Source organism: Triturus cristatus, chromosome 11 (assembly GCF_964204655.1).
Source record: "Triturus cristatus chromosome 11, aTriCri1.1, whole genome shotgun sequence".
NCBI classification, from domain to species: domain Eukaryota; kingdom Metazoa; phylum Chordata; class Amphibia; order Caudata; family Salamandridae; genus Triturus; species Triturus cristatus.
Window position 1 is genome coordinate 1,116,073,313 of NC_140594.1, and position 24,687 is coordinate 1,116,097,999.

General features: G+C 45.8%; 1 protein-coding gene across 1 annotated transcript in view; it reads right to left on the reverse strand.

The window, feature by feature from the left end:
- Nucleotides 1-16,796: 16,796 nt before the first annotated feature.
- LOC146786133 (cytochrome P450 2J4-like) overlaps nucleotides 16,797-24,687 on the reverse strand; it is a 174,480-nt gene continuing 166,589 nt past the window's right edge. The window contains exon 12 of the mRNA XM_085635637.1: nucleotides 16,797-24,679. Coding sequence (XP_085491763.1) covers nucleotides 24,501-24,679 — 179 coding nt within the window. The 3' untranslated portion in view covers nucleotides 16,797-24,500. The remainder of the gene's footprint in view (nucleotides 24,680-24,687) is intronic.

Genomic DNA, 24,687 nt, shown 5'->3' on the forward strand with positions numbered 1-24,687 from the left:
TGCCCCGGTTCATCTTATATCACACTTTTTGGTGCATAGTTTATACCATATACTATATCTAGTTTTCATTTTCATTCGTGCTCTCAAGACTATGTTCTATATAACACTGCGTCCACCTACCCTTTTCACGGCATTACATTTTGCGATGGGGGTGGAGGGTCAGGGGATGTTTCTGCCAAGTGAGCCCGGAGTCACAGTCCCAAACGTCCTCTTCTTCCTGAATAAAAGTGAGATTATGCTGCATACTTGTTCCTATTTTAAGTAGTTCGCACAGACCCACATTTTAAAAACAATAAAGTTCCTAATACCCACCTTCTATGAACAGTTAGCTTGCTGCCCCATCCACCTCCTCCCTATCCTCTGTTGTCTGAATCCATGGACTAGCCTCCTCCCTCCTGCCATGCATGGTCTGATGTGCTGCCACTGCCCTGCATTTAGCATGATGTACCAGTCCACTCATCCTGCCCTCCATTGCCCAATTCTATGGCCCATCATTGACCTCCTGCTTAGCCTCTGTGCTTTGCTTGCTGCCCCTATTCTCCTTCCCCCTGCCCTCCGATGTCTTTGTGCATGCCCCTGCTCCATCCTGTTTGACCACCATGTTCCATGGACCTGCCACTCCTATCTACTCTGAGTGTTCTGTTGAGCTGTCACTCCCCTACCACCTGCCTAGCATTGTCAGATGACTGTAACCTGTCCCTGCCACCTCCACCCTGCCTGTCCACATGCCATGCCCCTATCCCCTTCCTCCTGTCCTCCATGGTCCATTTTACTGCCACTCCCTTCTGCCCTCCCTGGTCTGTGTGTATGCCATCATAGTCTCACTGTTACTCTCCATGGTGTGTCTTGTTTCTAGTGCCCATCCTGCCTGACCTCCATGGTCATCTTGCTGCTCCTGCCCTGCCCCCTTTCCCCCAGCCCTCTGTTTCCATGTGCAGACCCCTATTCCCTCCCTCCTGGCTTGTCGGTTCCATTGTAATGCCCCTGATCCGTCCCTCCTGCCCTTTATGGTCTGTTATGCTGCAGCTTTCTCTCTTGTCTGTCCATTATGGTCAGCTAGCTACCATTGCCTCTTTCCCCTCTGTTGTCTGTTGTCCATGTGCATGGTCCTGTCCCCTCCCTATTGCTTTCTACGGATTGTTGTGCTGCACTCCCGTCCCACATGCCCTGTGTGGTGTATTGTGCTGCTGCAAACCCTGATGCCTGCCCTGTAGGGTCAGTTTGGTGCACCTCTCAATGTCCCTCCTGTCCTCTGTTATCCGAGTCCATGTCCCTACCCCAATTCCTCCTGCCTACCATGATCCAATGTGCCATACTTGCGAACATTTTGAACTTGGTAAGAGGGAGATTTTGAAATAAAACTGGGGTATTGATTTTCCCCTTTGAGTTACATTGAAAAAGAGAAGATTGTAGACAGGAAACAGATCAAGTAAAGCCCTTTTGAGCTTAAAAACATTGGACGTTTCCTGGCTGAAACAGGTCTGTTGGCATGTATGGTTGTATGACCACTGCCTCTTCCTTCTGTCCACAATGGTCTATTATATTGCCACAGCCTCTCTTGCCAGTCCTGTATTGTTGGTTTGTTGCCCCTGCCCCCCTTTCCACTGCCCTCCATAGTCTGTTGTGCTGCCACTGCCCTTCCTGCCTGCCTAGTGTGGTCAAATTGTTGCCTCTGCACTCTCCTACCTGCCTTCAATTTTCAGAGTCCGTACCCCTGGCCTCTGCCTCTCAACAGTATCCCAATGAACAACTAGATTGCTAACATTCTATATTTATTACAAAAGTGTGGAATGCCTGACGTCATCTTGATGTAATCAAAACTGTAATGCCTAGAGCATTTCCTTTAGAAATTACATATATGAGAGGGTCTTATTTGCATCAAAATTATGGTTAGTGCTCTAAAAAACTAAAATGAGGACATATTTTCTGAGTTTTCAAATAGCGACAAAGAACTTTTAAATTATTTGTAATCTTAGTTTTTTTATCCAGTTGACCACTTGATTAAATGTTGCATCCAAGGGGAGAGGGTGTGGTGTTACTTCCAGAGCTGCAGACTTTGCAACTGGGGAACCAGGTTGGAGTTTCTGCTTCAGCTCAACATTCTGTGATTCTGGTCAAATCACTTAATCTCCCCATGTCTACAACCAAAATGAATTTGATCTTGTGTGATGTAACCAATGTTCATGTAAAGCACTCCAATACCTGACAAGTCTGCACTATATAAAACTGCAAATACACAAAAAATAAGTGTTTTGCACACTTCTGTCATTGGGCTACATTTGGGCTACATCTGGGTGATATTTGTCTCTGGTGGCCAATTTAGGAGATTTATTTGTTATGAAGTTTCCTAATTTCCCCATTTACTGCAGTCTCCTCAGTAGGAAATGCTTTCAGTTTTTTACTTTGATTCCATCAAGAAGGTATTCAGATATGTCACACATTTGCCATAAATTCTGAATGTTAGCACTCTAGTTGCTCATTAGATCACTGTAGTAAAGCTACTGCTTACCACGGAAGTCTGCTGCTAGTATTAGAAGTGCATGTTTCAGTCTGCATATCAGAATTTTTTAATGAAATAGAAGAGGATTTGAGAAGTCACTCAAAATGTGCCCTAATTTTTCTTTCTTCAGCACTAACCATAATTTCTATGGCAAAATGAACCCCCTCATTTTGTTCCTTTGTAAATTAAATGTTTTAAGTGTTACCACTTTATTCCAATCAAGATGGCTTCAGGTGTGCCATACTTTTGTCATAAGTAAGACTGTTAGCGCTCTAGTTGTTCTTAAGAACACTCTGGGACATTCTGTCATTGGGCTATACTCGGGCTACATCTGGGTGATATTTGGGCTACATTTGGGCTCTTTTGTCTCTGGTGGCTATCTTGGAAGATTTATTTGTTATGAAGTTTCCTAATTTCCTCATTTACTGCAGTCTCCTCAGTAGAAAATACTTTCAGTTTTTTACTTTGATTCCATCAAGAAGGCATTCAGATGTGTCACACATTTTCCATAAATTCTGAATGTTAGCACTCTAGTTGCTTATTAGATCACTGTAGTAAAGCCACTGCTCACCAGGCAAGTCTGCTGCTGGTATTCAAAGTGCTTGTTTCAGTCTGCATGTCAGAATGTTTTTATGAAATAAAAGAGGATTTCAGAAGTCAAAATGTGCCCTAGTTTTTCTTTCTGCAGCACTAATCATAATTTATATGGCAAAATGAACCCCCTCATTTTGTTCCTTTGTAAATTAAATGTTTTAAGTGTTACCACTTTATTCCAATCAAGATGGCTTCAGGTGTGCCATATTTATGTCATAAGTAAGACTGTTAGCGCTCTAGTTGTTCTTTAGAGCACTCTGGGAAGCTGCAGTAGAACACAAAGGAATCAACTGACAGTCTCTGCCCTTGTTGGATGTACATGTTTTACTGAGAATGTCAGACTTCATTCTTACATGACTGAGAAAGATAATGTGAATTTCCAGAAAATATGCTCTCAGTTTAGCTTATAGATCACCTTCCATACCACTGTGGGAAAAGTATGAGAAAATAGTTTTCTCTCAAACATGGTTCGTGATATCACAGCAGAAGGCTTTTTCACATGGTAAAATCACCTTAGAACACACCACAATTCCTAAAATGAGTATGGTACCATCAACGAATGATTTATAATGTAACTAAAGTCTTAAAATCTTCTATTAACTGCATTGCTTTTTAATGAGGTGCTATCATGTATATTGGTCCCAAGATGGCTGCCAACACTTCTTGGATGAAGTACTGACAGCCAATCAGATCTCACGATGAGATGTGTGGTTAGGCTCCGCCCAGATATGTATGTGATTTTACTTTTGATTTTCTCAGGAACTACTGAACAGATTGACACCATATATGCAAAAGGCACATGCCTGACCTGAGGACTACCTCTTTGCCAAATTTCAAGTAATTCTGTTCAGCCGTTCGGGCTGTACCTTGGACTAAAGGTCCCTATGGAAAATTGCATGGGGAAAACGCATTTTGGGACCCCCCTTTTTTCTCAGCCCCCGCTTGACGAATCACCCCGAGACTTTCAGGGTAGGAGCGGAGCGCCCCACCTATTTTGAAAATTTTGCGAGGATTCGTCAACCGGCGCCAAAGTTATTCCAAATAGAATGTTGCGGATTTCCTATGGAAACACGGTCCTAACTATAACTATCTACTGGCGACCGCCAGTAGATAATATATATGTATATATATATATATATATATATATAAAGGCGTCTGCGTTGGCGCACGGCAGCCCATTGTGCGCCAGCGCAGGGGAAAAGGACAGGAATGCGTCGTATCTCATAGATATGGTGCATTCCTGCCCTTTTCTTTTACCGTTCGGCAACGCAGCAGGAAGGTCTACGGTGCTGCCATATGGTAAAACCTCATCAATGAGGCCCAAAGTATTTAACATCTCAATGTTGCCACGGAATGTGCAGAAATGGACTTTCCTGTAATGTCCTGTAGCATGCAAAAAGGAAACTTGTTGTTTTAAATATATCTATCTTCAGCTGATCACTATTCCTTCGAAAAACAATTCAGTAGAAGAAAAAACAAATGTTTTCCTTGTACTGAACTGCAGCTGTAATTATGCTCCGAGATCTGCCTTCCATCATCCCTGCTGGCTCTGGCAACAGGCATTATAATGTCACAACTCAACTGTAATAACTTATTACACTTTGTCATTCTTTTACAGACGACGAGAAATGTAATAACTCAGTGTGATAAGGAAATAAGGGACAAACTTCATACAGGTTGTGCAAGCTCCATACTAAGGACAATGTGGGAAAGTAGGTGCCCACATTGCATGCCGTTTGGGTAATATTGCTGTTAGTTATTAATGCAAATTTCCTACAGCAGGTTGTTAGATTTGTTGTGTATCAGTGGTAAAAATATACCACACTTGAATGCCTCGCTTATCTGATAAATTAGCACCTCCACCCCAACTTTTCCATCTTTACCTGAAGCAGCTCTTTACCCCAAACCCCTCCACCCTGCACCTTCCATGTTCTGAGTGCATTTCTATAGTTTCCAGCCACAATCTTAGTGATGCCACACAGCAACACTCGTCAAATCAATGACAGAAAAGTGGAATTATATATCACTGAATTTTATTTAAAAAAGTCTGTTCAGAAGAAGAATTACATGAACATACAATAAAAAACACAGCCCTAACTCTAACCAGCCCTAATGTATAAATTAAGATACAACTGAGCCGTGGTCTAGGTGTGGGCAATGTCTTAAAGTCCTCATTCTGACCACGTAGCCCATCTTTCATAAATTCTTAGATCTGCAGAAGAGAGACACTGCATTAACCCCATGCCTCTCTTCCATTCTCTTCAGCAAGATAAATCCTCTGAGGGTCATGAATGCACCTCATATCGTCTTGAAGACTTCTTTTTTTTTTTAAATAACTTTTTATTAACAGTCATCGGCATACAAGCGATAATAGCAACAGTTCAATATTTAGTCTAGGCATGACAGGAGACAGCGATAATCATTTACATTACACAGTTAGGACAGATCAGGGTGAAAGCAGGTCGTCTAAGGCAAGTTGCTGAGGGGAGACACAAATGTCTCCTCGGTACGAGTTCCAAGGTCCCCATAGTCGAGACCACTTTTTCGGGCAGCCACGAGCAACATATACCGTCTTTTCACGGAACATGGACCAGTCCATACTTGACTTCCAGTCTGCCAGTGTAGGTGGTGCTGCCGCCCCCCAAGCCTGGGCGATGTTCCTTTTTGCCAGCATGAACCCCAGGGTGGCCCATTGTGTCTGGTGTGTGTTTAGATCGGTCGGTTCCCATATGTCCAGCAAACATCTACGTGCTTCCGGGTGGATAGGAACTGCAAGGACCGCCCCCACTACTTCATGTATCTCCTTCCAGTAGGACTGAATGTATGTGCACTCCCAGATGATGTACATAAAGGTACCCGTGTGCCCACATCGCCTACGACAGTCCCCTGTTTCTGCTCCTCCTATATGTACCATTCGCGGCCCGGTCATATATACCCTATGCAGGATTTTGAGCTGCACTAGTCGTAGTCATGCTGGAATCGCGACAACCCGGGGGGGGGGGGACACTGCCTCCTGCCACTCCTCATCATCCATCTCAATCCTGTCCGCCACCAATTTTGCCGTAACAGGGCAAGGGGGTCCTCTATGTTAAATATTAGTTTGTTATAGACCAGTGAAATGGTCTTCTCCGGAAGGTATTAATAAAAAGGAGGAGCACTCCGATATTAAACGCCTTATTAACTTTTTCTGGTGTGGCGTGCTACAGAGGCTGACTTGCTGTCTAAACAGGTCATTAATCTACAGAATCATGTTTCCGCGTTCTAGCCATGTCGGGTTCAGGCGCGTTGGATGGTTGAAGACGAGCTGAGTTTTAATTGTGTAAACGGTACACGAGGACACAAAATTAGCATGTCAGTTCATTTATGAAGAAGTTTGATTATAGCCCCTGAAGAAGGGCCAGTGGGGTCCGAAAAGCATTGGGCTGTTTATTGAAGAAAAGGATTTTATGGACACAATGAATTAATGAAAAGAAATTGTTTTCAAGAGTTATCTGTGATTCTAACAGATTAAAATCAGCGAACTGATGCAATTATCATATATTGTTTGTGTTTTATGATGTTTAAGTCACCAATGAGCTGATTAAAACAGATATTTGTGAAGTTTATTAATGCACTTATAATATTGTTTAAAGTGATACATAGCAATAGCTTCAAGGGTATAGTGCACGGAGGTCAAGTTGAGATACTTGATTTTGCTTCTCTGAGAGGTAGCCATCTAATATTCTATCCTCCAATAGGGAGGACTCCGGAGGGGAGGTACCAGTTGGGAGGACTGAGTGTAAGGCATGGCGTAGCTGTGTGTAACGAAAACGCTCCGAGTCAGCCAGTTCGTGTTGGCTTTGAAGGGTAGCGAATGTTTTAAATTCTCCCTTCTCACAGAGGTCTTTAATCTGCGAGGTGCCAATCATGTCCCACCTGTCAAACCCCTCTGTCGTCCACAAGTTACCTAATTGCGCCGAGTCCTATAGGGGGGTGGCCAAAGTCAGTTTACACTCCCAACCAAGTGACCTGTGTGCAGCATGCCATATACTTATCAAATGTCCAGTGGGGCCTGTCAGGGGAGGCCGGCTAGGCTTCGAATAAAGAGCCCTATTATAGTTCCCCCCCGGAAGAAGCCACTTGTCCATTCAGTAGCCTGGATCGTCAGGGTTACCATAAGTCCTGTGATTGATTGCAGCTAGATGAGCCGCCCAATAGTATTTTTTAATGTCGGGGAGGCTAATGCCTCCATCGTACCATTTTAAGGTAAGTTTCCGCAGGGCTATGTGTGGCGTTCCATTCCATAATAACTCTCTCTGAAGGCGTTAAAATTCCTTAAAATAAGTCAGCGGGACAGGTTCAAGCGAATTTTGTAGGGCGTAAAGGAAATGGGGGAGGGACGCCTTACCCAGGCGAGAGAGGGAGAGATTTCCAACTGGCTATATCTCGTTTTAGTCGTAGTAGAGGGGGAAGCAGGTTGTTATCGTAACGCAGTGTGGAGTCTAAGGATATGAATATCCCTAAATATTTTAATCCCGTGGTGTTGACTTGAAGCGGACAATTATGGGGTAGTGCTGCTGCGTCCCCATGGAGGGCATATAAGTGGGACTTGGTCCAGTTAATTGTGAACCCTGAATACCTCCCAAATACTGCCAATATGTCCAGTACGGCGATCAGAGATTTTTTGGGATCGGTCAGGTAGAGCAGTATGTCATCCGCGTAGAGCGAGATGCAGTCCTCCCAATCTGGTGACCAGCGAAACCTGTGGATCACCGGGTCTCGTCGGATCCAGGCTGTCAGTGGTTCCAACGCCAAGGCAAATAGAAGGGGGGAGAGCGGGCATCCCTGACGCGTGCCGCGGCTTAGGGCGAACATGTCTGACTTTTTATTATTTACCACTACACGTACCAGTGGCGCCGAGTATAGGAGGCGTACCCACCGAATGAATTCCAGGCCAAACCCCAGTTTCTGAAGTACCGCAAAAAGATAAGGTCATTCGATCGTATCGAACGCCATAGTGGCGTCTAAGGAGACCAGAATAGCCGGTTCCATTATAGTGCTCGCCCTACCTAAAGCCCCATGGGCTAGGCGCAGGTTCAGAGCTGTGTTCGATGTGGAATAAAACCAGACTGGTCAGGGTGTACGAGATTGGAAATGACTTTTATGAGACGATTAGCCAGTACTTTTGTGAGAATTTTAGGTTCAGCATTAAGAAGGGAGATAGGCCTATACGAGGTACAGTCCATTTTGGGTTTGTCTGTCTTATGGATAGTTACAATATTAGCTATTCGTTGATCTATCGGTAACTACCCTCTCTCCCTGCTCTCTTCAAACATGACTTTATGGTGGGCAGCCAATTTATCAGGGTTAAGTTTATATAATTCGATGGGGATCCTGTTAGGGCCAGAGGCCTTCCCTGAGTTGAGTAATCTAATTGCGTGCGCCACCTCGTCTGTGGTCAAGGAGCTGTCCAACAGTTGTCTGTCAGTCAAGGAGAGGGCGGGCAATGTTATGTCCCTCAATAATTCTGCGGAGTCTTCTTCGGGGTAGGGCGCTATCGCCGCATACACCACTGTGAAATGTGCAGCGAATTGATTTGCAATTTCCTGAGGGTATGTTATGTTGGTCTTGTTAGTGTCAGGGAGAACCGGGACCAACCTACTTGCCCATTCCCGTTTATCAAGCCAGGCTATCAATTTCCCGGCTTTATCTCCCAGATCGTAAAGTTTCCTGAGTTTCTCCCTCCCCAATGCCCTGGCCCTGTCAGTCACTAGTGCCCTATATTCATCCTGTTTAAGATGTAGCAGATGGAGTGGGACGTGGGACCCGTGCTCACTACGCCACTGGAGTCAAGCTATCCTGGCTGATGACGGCTGATAGCCAGAAACCGGTCCTAGGATGCTTGATTCCGGTCCAGGGAAGACATGGCTTGGCAGCTCGGGCTGGGCTGTTCCCATGAGGCACAGGGTCAAGACTGATTTGCATATGGCCATGTCTGAACTGGGGTGGTGTAGTGGGCAAAAGAACAATGGATTTAACCCAGATCTCTTGACTGGGGGAGAATGTCTGCATTGTCAGCATTCCGTCCATCATTTGTTTGTTGTAACGTCATCCTCCCTTCGCGGCAAGGATTTTATCGCATCACCGGCTTAGCGTGAGGAAGTTTGTCGATTTTGTCCAGCCCGCAACCCAGCGCATCATCCTCCCTTGCGGTAAGGATTCAACGCATCGCTGGTTAGCGTGAGGAAATTTCTCGCCACAACTCCTTAGCGACATTTTTGTTGCTTTGCTCCAGGAACCAGATACTTTGTGAGTAAAAGGGTCGCAGAGACCCCTGCCTTGAACTCGACATCATTTTGTGCATCCTGAACTATTTTTCCTTGCAGCATTTCTAAAGTAATTATATTTTTATAGTATTGTGGATTTTTTACTGTTTTTGGTCTTGTGATTAAGTCTATATAAAAATACCTATTTTTCATAACTACTTGAGTGGTGTCCATTTGTAGTGTTCCTCATTATATTACTGTGTATGGTCATAAATGCTTCACACACTGCCTCTGAGATAAGCCTAGCTGCTCGTGCTACGTTACCACAGGGTTGAGCAGGGGTTGTCAAAGGGTGTGGGCTGCTTACTCTGACTTAGGAAGAAGGGTCCCTACTTGGACAGTGGCCAGCCATTGCCAACTAGAGACCCCCATTTCTAACAGCAGGGGATTAAAACTACCTCTTAAAACGCACCACAGGGCGTGTTTGAACACGTCCCCTCATGCCCCGTCCCCTCCCTTCCCCACTGTGTAAACACGCCCTGTAGCCATTTTAAGTTGGGAGGTTAAGTCCCCTTGAATCCTGAGGGTCCCTAGGGTCCAACTAGACCACTAGGTACCTCCAGTAAGCGCCACAGAGCTGCGTTCCAGAGAGGTGTAAAAAGTGGCACGGCCTGCACCACCTCTCTGCAACGCAGAGCAGTGGTGCTTACTGGAAGCACCTGGTGGGCTAGTTGGACCCCAGGGTCCCTCAGGATTGAAAGGGAATTATTTCCCCAACTTAAAAACGCGCCACAGGGCCTGTGGGCGTTCTGAGTTGAGAGATTAAGTCCCCTTGAATCCTAAGGGTCCCTAGGTTCAAACTAGCCCACTAGGTACCTCCAGTAAGCGCCACAGAGCTGCGTTGCATGGAGGTGTAAAAAGGGGCGTGGCCTCAGAACACCTGTCTGCAACACAGCTCCCTGGCGCATACTGGAGATACCTGTTGGGCTAGTTGGCCCTCAGGGACCCTCAGTATTGAAGGGGAATTAATTCCTCAACTTACAACTGGCCAGGGGGCGCGTTTGCAGAGTGCTGCAAGGAGGGGGCGTGGCCTCCGGCGCGATGCCGGTCTTTTATTTATTTATCTTTAAGAAGGAGGGCTGTGTGGCCCCCTTTCTTTTTCTAATTTATTAGTCCTGGGGACCCCATCCCCCAGGGCCTGCACCCTAATTGTTTTTGTTGAAAAAAATTAATTTGGCCCTCCCAAGGCCTTAATCGGCCCCGGGGACCCCAACCCCCAGGCCATGGCCTTTTTTTAAAATTTTTTTATTCTTTAGGAGGGGGCTGTGTTGCCCCCCTCCTCAGGCCACTTATGGCCCCGGGGACCCCATCCCCCGGGGCCGGCCTTTGTTTTTTATTTTAAAAAAAAATATATATATTTATAGAAACACCTAGGACATACTGAACAAACCGTATGTACCTATCACCATGACGATTTGCGTGATATTCATTAAAAGGCGACTATGCATACAATAAATCCACGTAGAATGTATTCACACCGCTAGTGAAGCTCTGACATGTCTGACACCCTACCGTGCCTAATCCCGGCGCCCCCGCTGGTGGGTACTCTCCAAGTAGACACCCTTGTCGTTTATTTATACAAACATGGGTAGCTATTGACGGGCACATTTAATACACATGCACACCAAGCCATTCAAATTGGATTCGACAAAAATTCGACCAAACTATGCAAGAATCCCCCTCACGGTTAATAAAACACACATCCACCGCCGGATGTGTAATACTTTTTATTTTACTCTCTGGAAAGGAGACAAACCTCACTTGAGAGTCACAGCATGCTCCTGGCTGACCCCAATGCTGTGTTACACCCACCAGTGCCCGCCGAGTGCCACACACCTCTGTGTTGCATTCCACCAGCTAGTGCGTATGCTATGACACTCTCTAGCCCATGTGCACTGTAACACCACCCCGTGAATATGTCATGCCACACTTGCCTTCGCACGGGTTATATTGCCCCATCTAACGTGCCTTCCTCGATGCCTATGTTATAAAGCACAGCGCTATGCCATACATATTACAATCTGGGATCCATATCTTTGTCACAGTGCATATGCAATGTTACACTACCCAGCACATATTTTATATTACAACTTTAGAGACTACTTAGGTTACACAACACTGCCCTGTGCATATTACACACCAAGGCGCATATCACATAGCAAGCGCTAGTGCCTGTGCTATCTCGCGCTCTCCAATGAATCTGTCATTGCACACAATGTATTGCATATTATATTTCACGCCCCGGTTCATCTTATATCACACTTTTTGGTGCATAATTTATACCATATACTATATCTAGTTTTCATTTTCATTCGTGCTCTCAGGACTATGTTCTATATAACACTGCGTCCACCTACCCTTTTCACGGCATTACATTTTGCGATGGGGGGTGGAGGATCAGGGGATGTTTCTGCCAAGTGAGCCCGGAGTCACAGTCCCAAACGTCCTCTTCTTCCTGAATAAAAGTGAGATTATGCTGCATACTTGTTCATATTTTAAGTAGTTCGCACAGACACACATTTTAAAAACAACAAAGTTCCTAATACCCACCTTCTATGAACAGTTAGCTTGCTGCCCCATCCACCTCCTCCCTATCCTCTGTTGTCTGAATCCATGGACTAGCCTCCTCCCTCCTGCCATGCATGGTCTGATGTGCTGCCACTGCCCTGCATTTAGCATGATGTACCAGTCCACTCATCCTGCCCTCCATTGCCCAATTCTATGGCCCATCATTGACCTCCTGCTTAGCCTCTGTGCTTTGCTTGCTGCCCCTATTCTCCTTCCCCCTGCCCTCCGATGTCTTTGTGCATGCCCCTGCTCCATCCTGTTTGACCACCATGTTCCATGGACCTGCCACTCCTATCTACTCTGAGTGTTCTGTTGAGCTGTCACTCCCCTACCACCTGCCTAGCATTGTCAGATGACTGTAACCTGTCCCTGCCACCTCCACCCTGCCTGTCCACATGCCATGCCCCTATCCCCTTCCTCCTGTCCTCCATGGTCCATTTTACTGCCACACCCTTCTGCCCTCCCTGGTCTGTGTGTATGCCATCATAGTCTCACTGTTACTCTCCATGGTGTGTCTTGTTTCTAGTGCCCATCCTGCCTGACCTCCATGGTCATCTTGCTGCTCCTGCCCTGCCCCCTTTCCCTCCAGCCCTCTGTTTCCATGTGCAGACCCCTATTCCCTCCCTCCTGGCTTGTCGGTTCCATTGTAATGCCCCTGATCCGTCCCTCCTGCCCTTTATGGTCTGTTATGCTGCAGCTTTCTCTCCTGTCTGTCCATTATGGTCAGCTAGCTACCATTGCCTCTTTCCCCTCTGTTGTCTGTTGTCCATGTGCATGGTCCTGTCCCCTCCCTATTGCTTTCTATGGATTGTTGTGCTGCACTCCCGTCCCACATGCCCTGTGTGGTGTATTTTGCTGCTGCAAACCCTGATGCCTGCCCTGTAGGGTCAGTTTGGTGCACCTCTCAATGTCCCTCCTGTCCTCTGTTATCCGAGTCCATGTCCCTACCCCAATTCCTCCTGCCTACCATGATCCAATGTGCCATACTTGCGAACATTTTGAACTTGGTAAGAGGGAGATTTTGAAATAAAACTGGGGTATTGATTTTCCCCTTTGAGTTACATTGAAAAAGAGAAGATTGTAGACAGGAAACAGATCAAGTAAAGCCCATTTGAGCTTAAAAACATTGGACGTTTCCTGGCTGAAACAGGTCTGTTGGCATGTATGGTTGTATGACCACTGCCTCTTCCTTCTGTCCACAATGGTCTATTATATTGCCACAGCCTCTCTTGCCAGTCCTGTATTGTTGGTTTGTTGCCCCTGCCCCCCTTTCCACTGCCCTCCATAGTCTGTTGTGCTGCCACTGCCCTTCCTGCCTGCCTAGTGTGGTCAAATTGTTGCCTCTGCACTCTCCTACCTGCCTTCAATTTTCAGAGTCCGTACCCCTGGCCTCTGCCTCTCAACAGTATCCCAATGAACAACTAGATTGCTAACATTCTATATTTATTACAAAAGTGTGGAATGCCTGACGTCATCTTGATGTAATCAAAACTGTAATGCCTAGAGCATTTCCTTTAGAAATTACATATATGAGAGGGTCTTATTTGCATCAAAATTATGGTTAGTGCTCTAAAAAACTAAAATGAGGACATATTTTCTGAGTTTTCAAATAGCGACAAAGAACTTTTAAATTATTTGTAATCTTAGTTTTTTTATCCAGTTGACCACTTGATTAAATGTTGCATCCAAGGGGAGAGGGTGTGGTGTTACTTCCAGAGCTGCAGACTTTGCAACTGGGGAACCAGGTTGGAGTTTCTGCTTCAGCTCAACATTCTGTGATTCTGGTCGAATCACTTAATCTCCCCATGTCTACAACCAAAATGAATTTGATCTTGTGTGATGTAACCAATGTTCATGTAAAGCACTCCAATACCTGACAAGTTTGCACTATATAAAACTGCAAATACACAAAAAATAAGTGTTTTGCACACTTCTGTCATTGGGCTACATTTGGGCTACATCTGGGTGATATTTGGGCTACATTTGGGCTCTTTTGTTTCTGGTGGCCATTTTAGGAGATTTATTTGTTATGAAGTTTCCTAATTTCCTCATTTACTGCAGTCTCCTCAGTAGGAAATGCTTTCAGTTTTTTACTTTAATTCCATCAAGAAGGTATTCAGATATGTCACACATTTGCCATAAATTCTGAATGTTAGCACTCTAGTTGCTCATTAGATCACTGTAGTAAAGCTACTGCTTACCACGGAAGTCTGCTGCTAGTATTAGAAGTGCATGTTTCAGTCTGCATATCAGAATTTTTTAATGAAATAGAAGAGGATTTGAGAAGTCACTCAAAATGTGCCCTAATTTTTTTTTCTTCAGCACCTAATCATAATTTCTATGGCAAAATGAACCCCCTCATTTTGTTCCTTTGTAAATTAAATGTTTTAAGTGTTACCACTTTATTCCAATCAAGATGGCTTCAGGTGTGCCATACTTTTGTCATAAGTAAGACTGTTAGCGCTCTAGTTGTTCTTAAGAACACTCTGGGACATTCTGTCATTGGGCTATACTCGGGCTACATCTGGGTGATATTTGGGCTACATTTGGGCTCTTTTGTCTCTGGTGGCCATCTTGGGAGATTTATTTGTTATGAAGTTTCCTAATTTCCTCATTTACTGCAGTCTCCTCAGTAGAAAATACTTTCAGTTTTTTACTTTGATTCCATCAAGAAGGCATTCAGATGTGTCACACATTTTCCATAAATTCTGAATGTTAGCACTCTAGTTGCTCATTAGATCACTGTAGTAAAGCCACTGCTCACCAGGCAAGTCTGCTGCTGGTATTCAAAGTGCGTGTTTCAGTCTGCATGTCAGAATGTTTTTATGAAATAAAAGAGGATTTCAGAAGTTAAAATGTGCCCTAGTTTTTCTTTCTGCAGCACTAATCATAATTTATATGGCAAAATGAACCCCCTCATTTTGTTCCTTTGTAAATTAAATGTTTTAAGTGTTACCACTTTATTCCAATCAAGATGGCTTCAGGTGTGCCATATTTATGTCATAAGTAAGACTGTTAGCGCTCTAGTTGTTCTTTAGAGCACTCTGGGAAGCTGCAGCAGAACACAAAGGAATCAACTGACAGTCTCTGCCCTTGTTGGATGTACATGTTTTACTGAGAATGTCAGACTTCATTCTTACATGACTGAGAAAGATAATGTGAATTTACAGAAAATATGCTCTCAGTTTAGCTTATAGATCACCTTCCATACCTCTGTGGGAAAAGTATGAGAAAATAGTTTTCTCTCAAACATGGTTCGTGATATCACAGCAGAAGGCTTTTTCACATGGTAAAATCACCTTAGAACACACCACAATTCCTAAAATGAGTATGGTACCATCAACAAATGATTTATAATGTAACTAAAGTCTTAAAATCTTCTATTAACTGCATTGCTTTTTAATGAGGTGCTATCATGTATATTGGTCCCAAGATGGCTGCCAACACTTCTTGGATGAAGTACTGACAGCCAATCAGATCTCACGATGAGATGTGTGGTTAGGCTCCGCCCAGATATGTATGTGATTTTACTTTTGATTTTCTCAGGAACTACTGAACAGATTGACACCATATATGCAAAAGGCACATGCCTGACCTGAGGACTACCTCTTTGCCAAATTTCAAGTAATTCTGTTCAGCCGTTCGGGCTGTACCTTGGACTAAAGGTCCCTATGGAAAATTGCATGGGGAAAACGCGTTTTGGGACCCCCCTTTTTTCTCAGCCCCCGCTTGACGAATCACCCCGAGACTTTCAGGGTAGGAGCGGAGCGCCCCACCTATTTTGAAAATTTCGCGAGGATTCGTCAACCGGCGCCAAAGTTATTCCAAATAGAATGTTGCGGATTTCCTATGGAAACACGGTCCTAACTATAACTATCTACTGGCGACCGCCAGTAGATAATATATATGTATATATATATATATATATATATATATATATATATATATATATATAAAGGCGTCTGCGTTGGCGCACGGCAGCCCATTGTGCGCCAGCGCAGGGGAAAAGGACAGGAATGCGTCGTATCTCATAGATATGGTGCATTCCTGCCCTTTTCTTTTACCGTTCGGCAACGCAGCAGGAAGGTCTACGGTGCTGCCATATGGTAAAACCTCATCAATGAGGCCCAAAGTATTTAACATCTCAATGTTGCCACGGAATGTGCAGAAATGGACTTTCCTGTAATGTCCTGTAGCATGCAAAAAGGAAACTTGTTGTTTTAAATATATCTATCTTCAGCTGATCACTATTCCTTCGAAAATCAATTCAGTAGAAGAAAAAACAAATGTTTTCCTTGTACTGAACTGCAGCTGTAATTATGCTCCGAGATCTGCCTTCCATCATCCCTGCTGGCTCTGGCAACAGGCATTATAATGTCACAACTCAACTGTAATAACTTATTACACTTCGTCATTCTTTTACAGACGACGAGAAATGTAATAACTCAGTGTGATAAGGAAATAAGGGACAAACTTCATACAGGTTGTGCAAGCTCCATACTAAGGACAATGTGGGAAAGTAGGTGCCCACATTGCATGCCGTTTGGGTAATATTGCTGTTAGTTATTAATGCAAATTTCCTACAGCAGGTTGTTAGATTTGTTGTGTATCAGTGGTAAAAATATACCACACTTGAATGCCTCGCTTATCTGATAAATTAGCACCTCCACCCCAACTTTTCCATCTTTACCTGAAGCAGCTCTTTACCCCAAACCCCTCCACCCTGCACCTTCCATGGTCTGAGTGAATTTCTATAGTTTCCAGCCACAATCTTAGTGATGCCACACAGCAACACTCGTCAAATCAATGACAGAAAAGTGGAATTATATATCACTGAATTTTATTTAAAAAAGTCTGTTCAGAAGAAGAATTACATGAACATACAATAAAAAACACAGCCCTAACTCTAACCAGCCCTAATGTATAAATTAAGATACAACTGAGCCGTGGTGTAGGTGTGGGCAATGTCTTAAAGTCCTCATTCTGACCACGTAGCCCATCTCTCATAAATTCTTAGATCTGCAGAAGAGAGACACTGCATTAACCCCATGCCTCTCTTCCATTCTCTTCAGCAAGATAAATCCTCTGAGGGTCATGAATGCACCTCATATCGTCTTGAAGACTTCTTTTTTTTTTTAAATAACTTTTTATTAACAGTCATCGGCATACAAGCGATAATAGCAACAGTTCAATATTTAGTCTAGGCATGACAGGAGACAGCGATAATCATTTACATTACACAGTTAGGACAGATCAGTGTGAAAGCAGGTCGTCTAAGGCAAGTTGCTGAGGGGGGACACAAATGTCTCCTCGGTACGAGTTCCAAGGTCCCCATAGTCGAGACCACTTTTTCGGGCAGCCACGAGCAACATATACCGTCTTTTCACGGAACATGGACCAGTCCATACTTGACTTCCAGTCTGCCAGTGTAGGTGGTGCTGCCGCCCCCCAAGCCTGGGCGATGTTCCTTTTTGCCAGCATGAACCCCAGGGTGGCCCATTGTGTCTGGTGTGTGTTTAGATCGGCCGGTTCCCATATGTTCAGCAAACATCTACGTGCTTCCGGGTGGATAGGAACTGCAAGGACCGCCCCCACTACTTCATGTATCTCCTTCCAGTAGGACTGAATGTATGTGCACTCCCAGATGATGTGCATAAAGGTACCCGTGTGCCCTCATCGCCTACGACAGTCCCCTGTTTCTGCTCCTCCTATATGTACCATTCGCGGCCCGGTCATATATACCCTATGCAGGATTTTGAGCTGCACTAGTCGTAGTCATGCTGGAATCGCGACAACCCGGGGGGGGGGGGGGGCACTGCCTCCTGCCACTCCTCATCATCCATCTCAATCCTGTCCGCCACCAATTTTGCCGTAACAGGGAAAGGGGGTCCTCTATGTTAAATATTAGTTTGTTATAGACCAGTGAAATGGTCTTCTCCGGAAGGTATTAATAAAAAGGAGGAGCACTCCGATATTAAACGCCTTATTAACTTTTTCTGGTGTGGCGTGCTACAGAGGCTGACGTGCTGTCTAAACAGGTCATTAATCTACAGAATCATGTTTCCGCGTTCTAGCCATGTCGGGTTCAGGCGCGTTGGAAGGTTGAAGACGAGCTGAGTTTTAATTGTGTAAACGGTACACGAGGACACAAAATTAGCATGTCAGTTTATTTATGAAGAAGTTTGATTATAGCCCCTGAAGAAGGGCCAGTGGGGTCCGAAAAGCATTGGGCTGTTTATTGAAGAAAAGGATTTTATGGACACAATGAATTAATGAAAAGAAATTGTTTTCAAGAGTTATCTGTGATTCTAACAGATTAAAATCAGCGAACTGATGCAATTATCATATATTGTTTGTGTTTTATGATGTTTAAGTCACCAATGAGCTGATTGAAACAGATATTTGTGAAGTTTATTAATGCACTTATAATATTGTTTAAAGTGATACATAGCAATAGCTTCAAGGGTATAGTGCACGGAGGTCAAGTTGAGATACTTGATTTTGCTTCTCTGAGAGGTAGCCATCTAATATTCTATCCTCCAATAGGGAGGACTCCGGAGGGGAGGTACCAGTTGGGAGGACTAAGTGTAAGGCATGGCGTACCTGTGTGTAACGAAAACGCTCCGAGTCAGCCAGTTCGTGTTGGCTTTGAAGGGTAGCGAATGTTTTAATTTCTCCCTTCTCACAGAGGTCTTTAATCTGCGAGGTGCCAATCATGTCCCACCTGTCAAACCCCTCTGTCGTCCACAAGTTACCTAATTGCACCGAGTCCTATAGGGGGGTGGCCAAAGTCAGTTTACACTCCCAACCAAGGGACCTGTGTGCAGCATGCCATATACTTATCAAATGTCCAGTGGGGCCTGTCAGGGGAGGCCGGCTAGGCTTCGAATAAAGAGCCCTATTATAGTTCCCCCCCGGAAGAAGCCACTTGTCCATTCAGTAGCCTGGATCGTCAGGGTTACCGTAAGTCCTGTGATTGATTGCAGCTAGATGAGCCGCCCAATAGTATTTTTTAATGTCGGGGAGGCTAATGCCTCCATCGTACCATTTTAAGGTAAGTTTCCGCAGGGCTATGTGTGGCGTTCCATTCCATAATAACTCTCTCTGAAGGCGTTAGAATTCCTTGAAATAAGTCAGCGGGACAGGTTCAAGCGAATTTTGTAGGGCGTAAAGGAAATGGGGGAGGGACGCCTTACCCAGGCGAGAGAGGGAGAGATTTCCAACTGGCTATATCTCGTTTTAGTCGTAGTAGAGGGGGAAGCAGGTTGTTATCGTAACGCAGTGTGGAGTCTAAGGAGATGAATATCCCTAAATATTTTAATCCCGTGGTGTTGACTTGAAGCGGACAATTATGGGGTAGGGCTGCTGCGTCCCCATGGAGGGCATATAAGTGGGACTTGGTCCAGTTAATTGTGAACCCTGAATACCTCCCAAATACTGCCAATATGTCCAGTACGGCGATCAGAGATTTTTTGGGATCGGTCAGGTAGAGCAGTATGTCATCCGCGTAGAGCGAGATGCAGTCCTCCCAATCTGGTGACCAGCGAAACCTGTGGATCACCGGGTCTCGTCGGATCCAGGCTGTCAGTGGTTCCAACGCCAAGGCAAATAGAAGGGGGGAGAGCGGGCATCCCTGACGCGTGCCGCGGCTTAGGGCGAACATGTCTGACTTTTTATTATTTACCACTACACGTACCAGTGGCGCCGAGTATAGGAGGCGTACCCACCGAATGAATTCCAGGCCAAACCCCAGTTTCTGAAGTACCGCAAAAAGATAAGGTCATTCGATCGTATCGAACGCCATAGTGGCGTCTAAGGAGACCAGAATAGCCGGTTCCATTATAGTGCTCGCCCTACCTAAAGCCCCATGGGCTAGGCGCAGGTTCAGAGCTGTGTTCGATGTGGAATAAAACCAGACTGGTCAGGGTGTACGAGATTGGAAATGACTTTTATGAGACGATTAGCCAGTACTTTTGTGAGAATTTTAGGTTCAGCATTAAGAAGGGAGATAGGCCTATACGAGGTACAGTCCATTTTGGGTTTGTCTGTCTTATGGATAGTTACAATATTAGCTATTCGTTGATCTATCGGTAACTACCCTCTCTCCCTGCTCTCTTCAAACATGACTTTATGGTGGGCAGCCAATTTATCAGGGTTAAGTTTATATAATTCGATGGGGATCCTGTTAGGGCCAGAGGCCTTCCCTGAGTTGAGTAATCTAATTGCGTGCGCCACCTCGTCTGTGGTCAAGGAGCTGTCCAACAGTTGTCTGTCAGTCAAGGAGAGGGCGGGCAATGTTATGTCCCTCAATAATTCTGCGGAGTCTTCTTCGGGGTAGGGCGCTATCGCCGCATACACCACTGTGAAATGTGCAGCGAATTGATTTGCAATTTCCTGAGGGTATGTTATGTTGGTCTTGTTAGTGTCCTGGAGAACCGGGACCTACCTACTTGCCCATTCCCGTTTATCAAGCCAGGCTATCAATTTCCCGGCTTTATCTCCCAGATCGTAAAGTTTCCTGAGTTTCTCCCTCCCCAATGCCCTGGCCCTGTCAGTCACTAGTGCCCTATATTCATCCTGTTTAAGATGTAGCAGATGGAGTGATTCAGGAGTAGTCTGCCTTTGCATTTCCCTCTCTAGTTGCTAAATTTCATCCTCTATGTTAGACACCTCAATCTGTGGCTCCCTCTTATGACCTGATATTAGGGACATAGCTTCCCCCCTAATTACTGTTTTAAAGGCCTCCCAGAGAGCCTGGAAAGAGTCAACTGTGCCCGCATTTTCATTAAAATAGTTGTCCATTGCAATAAGAAGATTCTTACGGATTTTGGGATTGCGGAGATACCAGGGGTAATCGGGACAACTCTGCCCACCCGTACGTGATCTAGGAGCAGATGTACCCATAGTGGTGAGTGATCGGATATGACTCTGGCTAGGTGTCTGATCTCGTGAATATGTGAGATCTGGGAGCTGGGAACTAGGATGTAGTCAAGTCTAGACAGACTGTGGTGGGCCCCGGAGTGGAAAGTGTGTTGCTTTTTGTCCGGGTTGTATGTACGCCAGCTGTCCACCAGTCCCATGGCTTTGAGGAAGTCAGGCAGCCACCTATTGGTGGGCCCGAGTTCACGCGGGGGGTGACAATCCATGCTACCCGAGCACACTGAGTTAAAGTCCCCCCCCCCAGTAACAGTAGCCCCTCCGGTAGTGAGAGAAGTGTAGTGTGTAAGTCCTGAAACGTGGTAGTCTGGAGACCGGGTGGGACATAAATAGACACAAATGTAAGTGTGCGCTCTTCCCAGGACCCAGTAATGCCTACATATTGTCCCCTATCGTCGGCCCAAATGGAATCCACACTGAGGGGGAATGCATTTCTTACCATAATACCTACACCTCTAGAACTTGTTGTGAATCCTGCGTGTGCGACCTGTTTATTTCCCCACCTGCTCATCGCCCTACAGGAGTGACCTATCAAATGTTTATCCTGAAGAAGGACGACGTCTGGGGCCTGTTTCCTAATATATTGAAGAACGATACTACGCTTAACCTTATCTCCGAGACCATTGGTGTTCCAACTCAGAATCTTGGCACTTTTATCCCACTGTGTATGCATTAAAATTGTAGGCAATCTACAAAGCCTCAGTCATGCTTTCATATTGCTTGCCGATGTAAAAACTACAACAAAAACAAACTAAAATTCCCTTCCCAACAACCCTCCTCCCTGCTTCCCTGACCTCTGGACTTGAAACTGCCCATAACAAACTGGGAGAGTGCCTGTCGCCCAACTTTAGTACTAATCGAAGAAAAGTGGGGTGTGTGGTGCCCCGTCTCCCCCCACCCTTCCCCACCTAGGAATAAACAAGTTATACGTCTCTGAGAGGAGAGAAGGGTTCAATAGGTGTCCCGGCCTGCAGCCAAAATGCACCCTTGTTACCAGTCTCATAATATGTCTTGTCGGTTCCAGAGATGGCTCTACCCCAGTCGATCGTGTCTCACGTGGGGGTCCAGAACGTTACGAGCCTTCGCCCGTCACTGCCATAGTGAAGGGACTACCACTCTTGACGCCATGATCCTGTCAGGTCTTGCGGGTCTCTAACCAGTTCGCCGCTATCTCTGGGTGATCGAAGAACCAGGCCCTTCCTTCTGCTTCAACACAGAGTTTTGCCGGGAAGAGCATAGCATACTTGAGGTCTATATCTTTAAGCATCTTCTTGACACCTAGAAAGGATCGTCGCTGCTTCTGGACCATCTGGGTGAAGTCAGGGAAAAAGGTGATCTCAGCGTTGTCAAGCCTAAGCGGAGGACCCGCTCTAGCTCGCTGGAGGATTGTGTCCCGATCCCGGTAGTTGAGGACCCTGGTGAGGATCGGGCGTGGGCGGGCCCCCGGTTTCGGGCGGCCCCCCGGGAATCTGTGAGCTCTTTCAATGACAAAGAGATTGCTGAGTTCTTTTGGTTTTAGATGTTGAAGAATGAGATCTTCCACAAATAGGTCTACAGTGTCTCCTTCCATTTTCTTGGGAACCCCTAGTATGCGCACATTATTGCGCCGAAGTTACCCTTCATAATCGTCGAGTTTAGACTCTGCGAATTTCCGGAATGATTGCAGTTCATTAATGTCAGTTTGGATTTGGGAGGTGTCTTCCACTAAGCTATTTCTCTTGAGTTCCACCTGTTTCAAACGTTCGTTGTTTTTATTGAGATCTGTACGGCTGAGGTTCACCTCAAGAGTCATAGTGTCCATTTTGTGTTCAACAGACTTTTTGATCTCAGCTATCGCAGCCTTAAGGGTAGGTTCTTTGCTGGGACTCCCTTGCTACCCAGTATTCTTCTGTTTGGGTGAGGGTTCCGGTATGCTCTCCTTTGAATACGCATATTTGTCCAGTCTATTGGACTGCACTGCCTTGAGGCCCGGTGTGGACGCCATGTTTATTCTCTCTGTGCCACACTGTCCCGCCCAGCGGGGTTCTTTATGGGGTCCGAGGACGTAGGCACCCAGTGACATGGCCCTATAGGTTAAGCACTGCTGTCGGGAGCACTAATCTCCAGGTAAAGTTGGTGGGGTCCCTGAGCGTCTGACTACCCCACTGTCTGGATGGTGATAGCGCAGGCAGTACTCGCGCAGCACCGCCCCCCAACGATTGCATTATGGAGTGTCCTGTGGAGCTCTTAGCAATTCCACAAATTCTGAAAGTACTCCCACGGGCGAGTTCTAGCTAGAGGAGTGTCCACATCGTGTCTTCTCCAGAGGACACCACCGCTCCTGGGATAGTACCAGAGGATGCGGGAGGGGGAGGGGAAAGGGAGAGAAGCTCCCACCGCATCGGGCCCGGGGTCACTGCACTCCCCATAGCCGCCACCGCCCTTAGCGTCGTGTTCTTACCCCCTCTGCGCAGGTTCACTGATCTTTAGCTCTGATGTCGCTTGCACAGGTAACGTGTCACTGACCCGCAGCTCCGCCAGTAGCCCCTCCTCACTGTTGTAGGTGTGGTGGATCGGTTCTGTCAGGAGGTGATTAGGGGTGATGCATTCGGAGTTGGGCTCCGGCTCCCGCCGTCGACGTTGCCATGCTCTCCACACCTCGCTGTACTCAAGGTCCCGCTGTTCAGTGTGCTGCAGGCCTGATATCGGCGATAAGGATCTGTCAGTGCGGAGTGCACATTCAGGCTTTGCTCTCATAGCCTCGCACTCCGCACACCCTCCGATGTCCGATTCCCTCCTCGGACGTACCGGATAAGTGGCCGGATAGGTGGGATAGAGCAGGAGACTACGGAGCTCTAACGATCAGCGGCCATTGCGCTCCGCCGCGTAACCACGCCCCTTGTTAAAGACTTCTTACGGATCATGTTGTCTCCTCATGCAGCTCTCGCATATGTTGATTTATTTGGGATTTCAGTCACCTTCCTTTTAAAATCAGGTCCTGTGGTTCAGTGGATGAATACCTATTGCCTTGTGTGGTTCCCTACACCAGTGGTCCCTTTGAAGACCATCAGGTAGCATATTTTTGGCTTGATGGGTGGGTAATTGCCCAAGGTCTGTTCTCTACTCGTCATAATCCCACAAACCTGAATACCTGTTAGAGATCTAGCAAGCATATGAGCCAACTTTCCCTAGTTGAGTTTTAAAAAGACAACATTAATTGGGATAGGGCCTGCTATGCCCCTAGCAGAGACATTATACTGAGGATTCTATTCCATATCACTTCCAGGTACCAATTTTAGATTATAGCCCCAATGATGTCACAAAGTCAGGGGAGGAGCAGTCACAGGTGCACACGCTTTAAGAATGAGAGATTCTCTAGCAGTTTGTCAGAAGACCTGACAAAGTTAAAGATTCTAACACATGGAAGGTACCCTGAAAATGTGTTACAAGGTTTGAGTACTTTAGCAGACTAAAATAGCTGGTGTTGGAGTGAAAGTGCTTCACTTGATATACAGCTATTGAAGGTAGTTATAAGATTGTGCCAGGAGGACATCAATACTGTACCTAAAACAATTCTGAATCATGGGCCCTTTCTTCTGCCCAGGGGCCCTCTCTGCCTAGCGGGGTACAGCACAGATCTGATATGGGTGAGGCTGCAGTGTTGCACCGAACATAGGGTCCATGTTAACATTCTTCACCCCTTCGGGAAGCCGGAAGGTGAAGGACCGGAGGAGGCTTGTGAAGAAGATGAAGAGCTCAATCCTGGCCAGCGTCTCTCCCAAACACACACGGTGTCCTGCATGA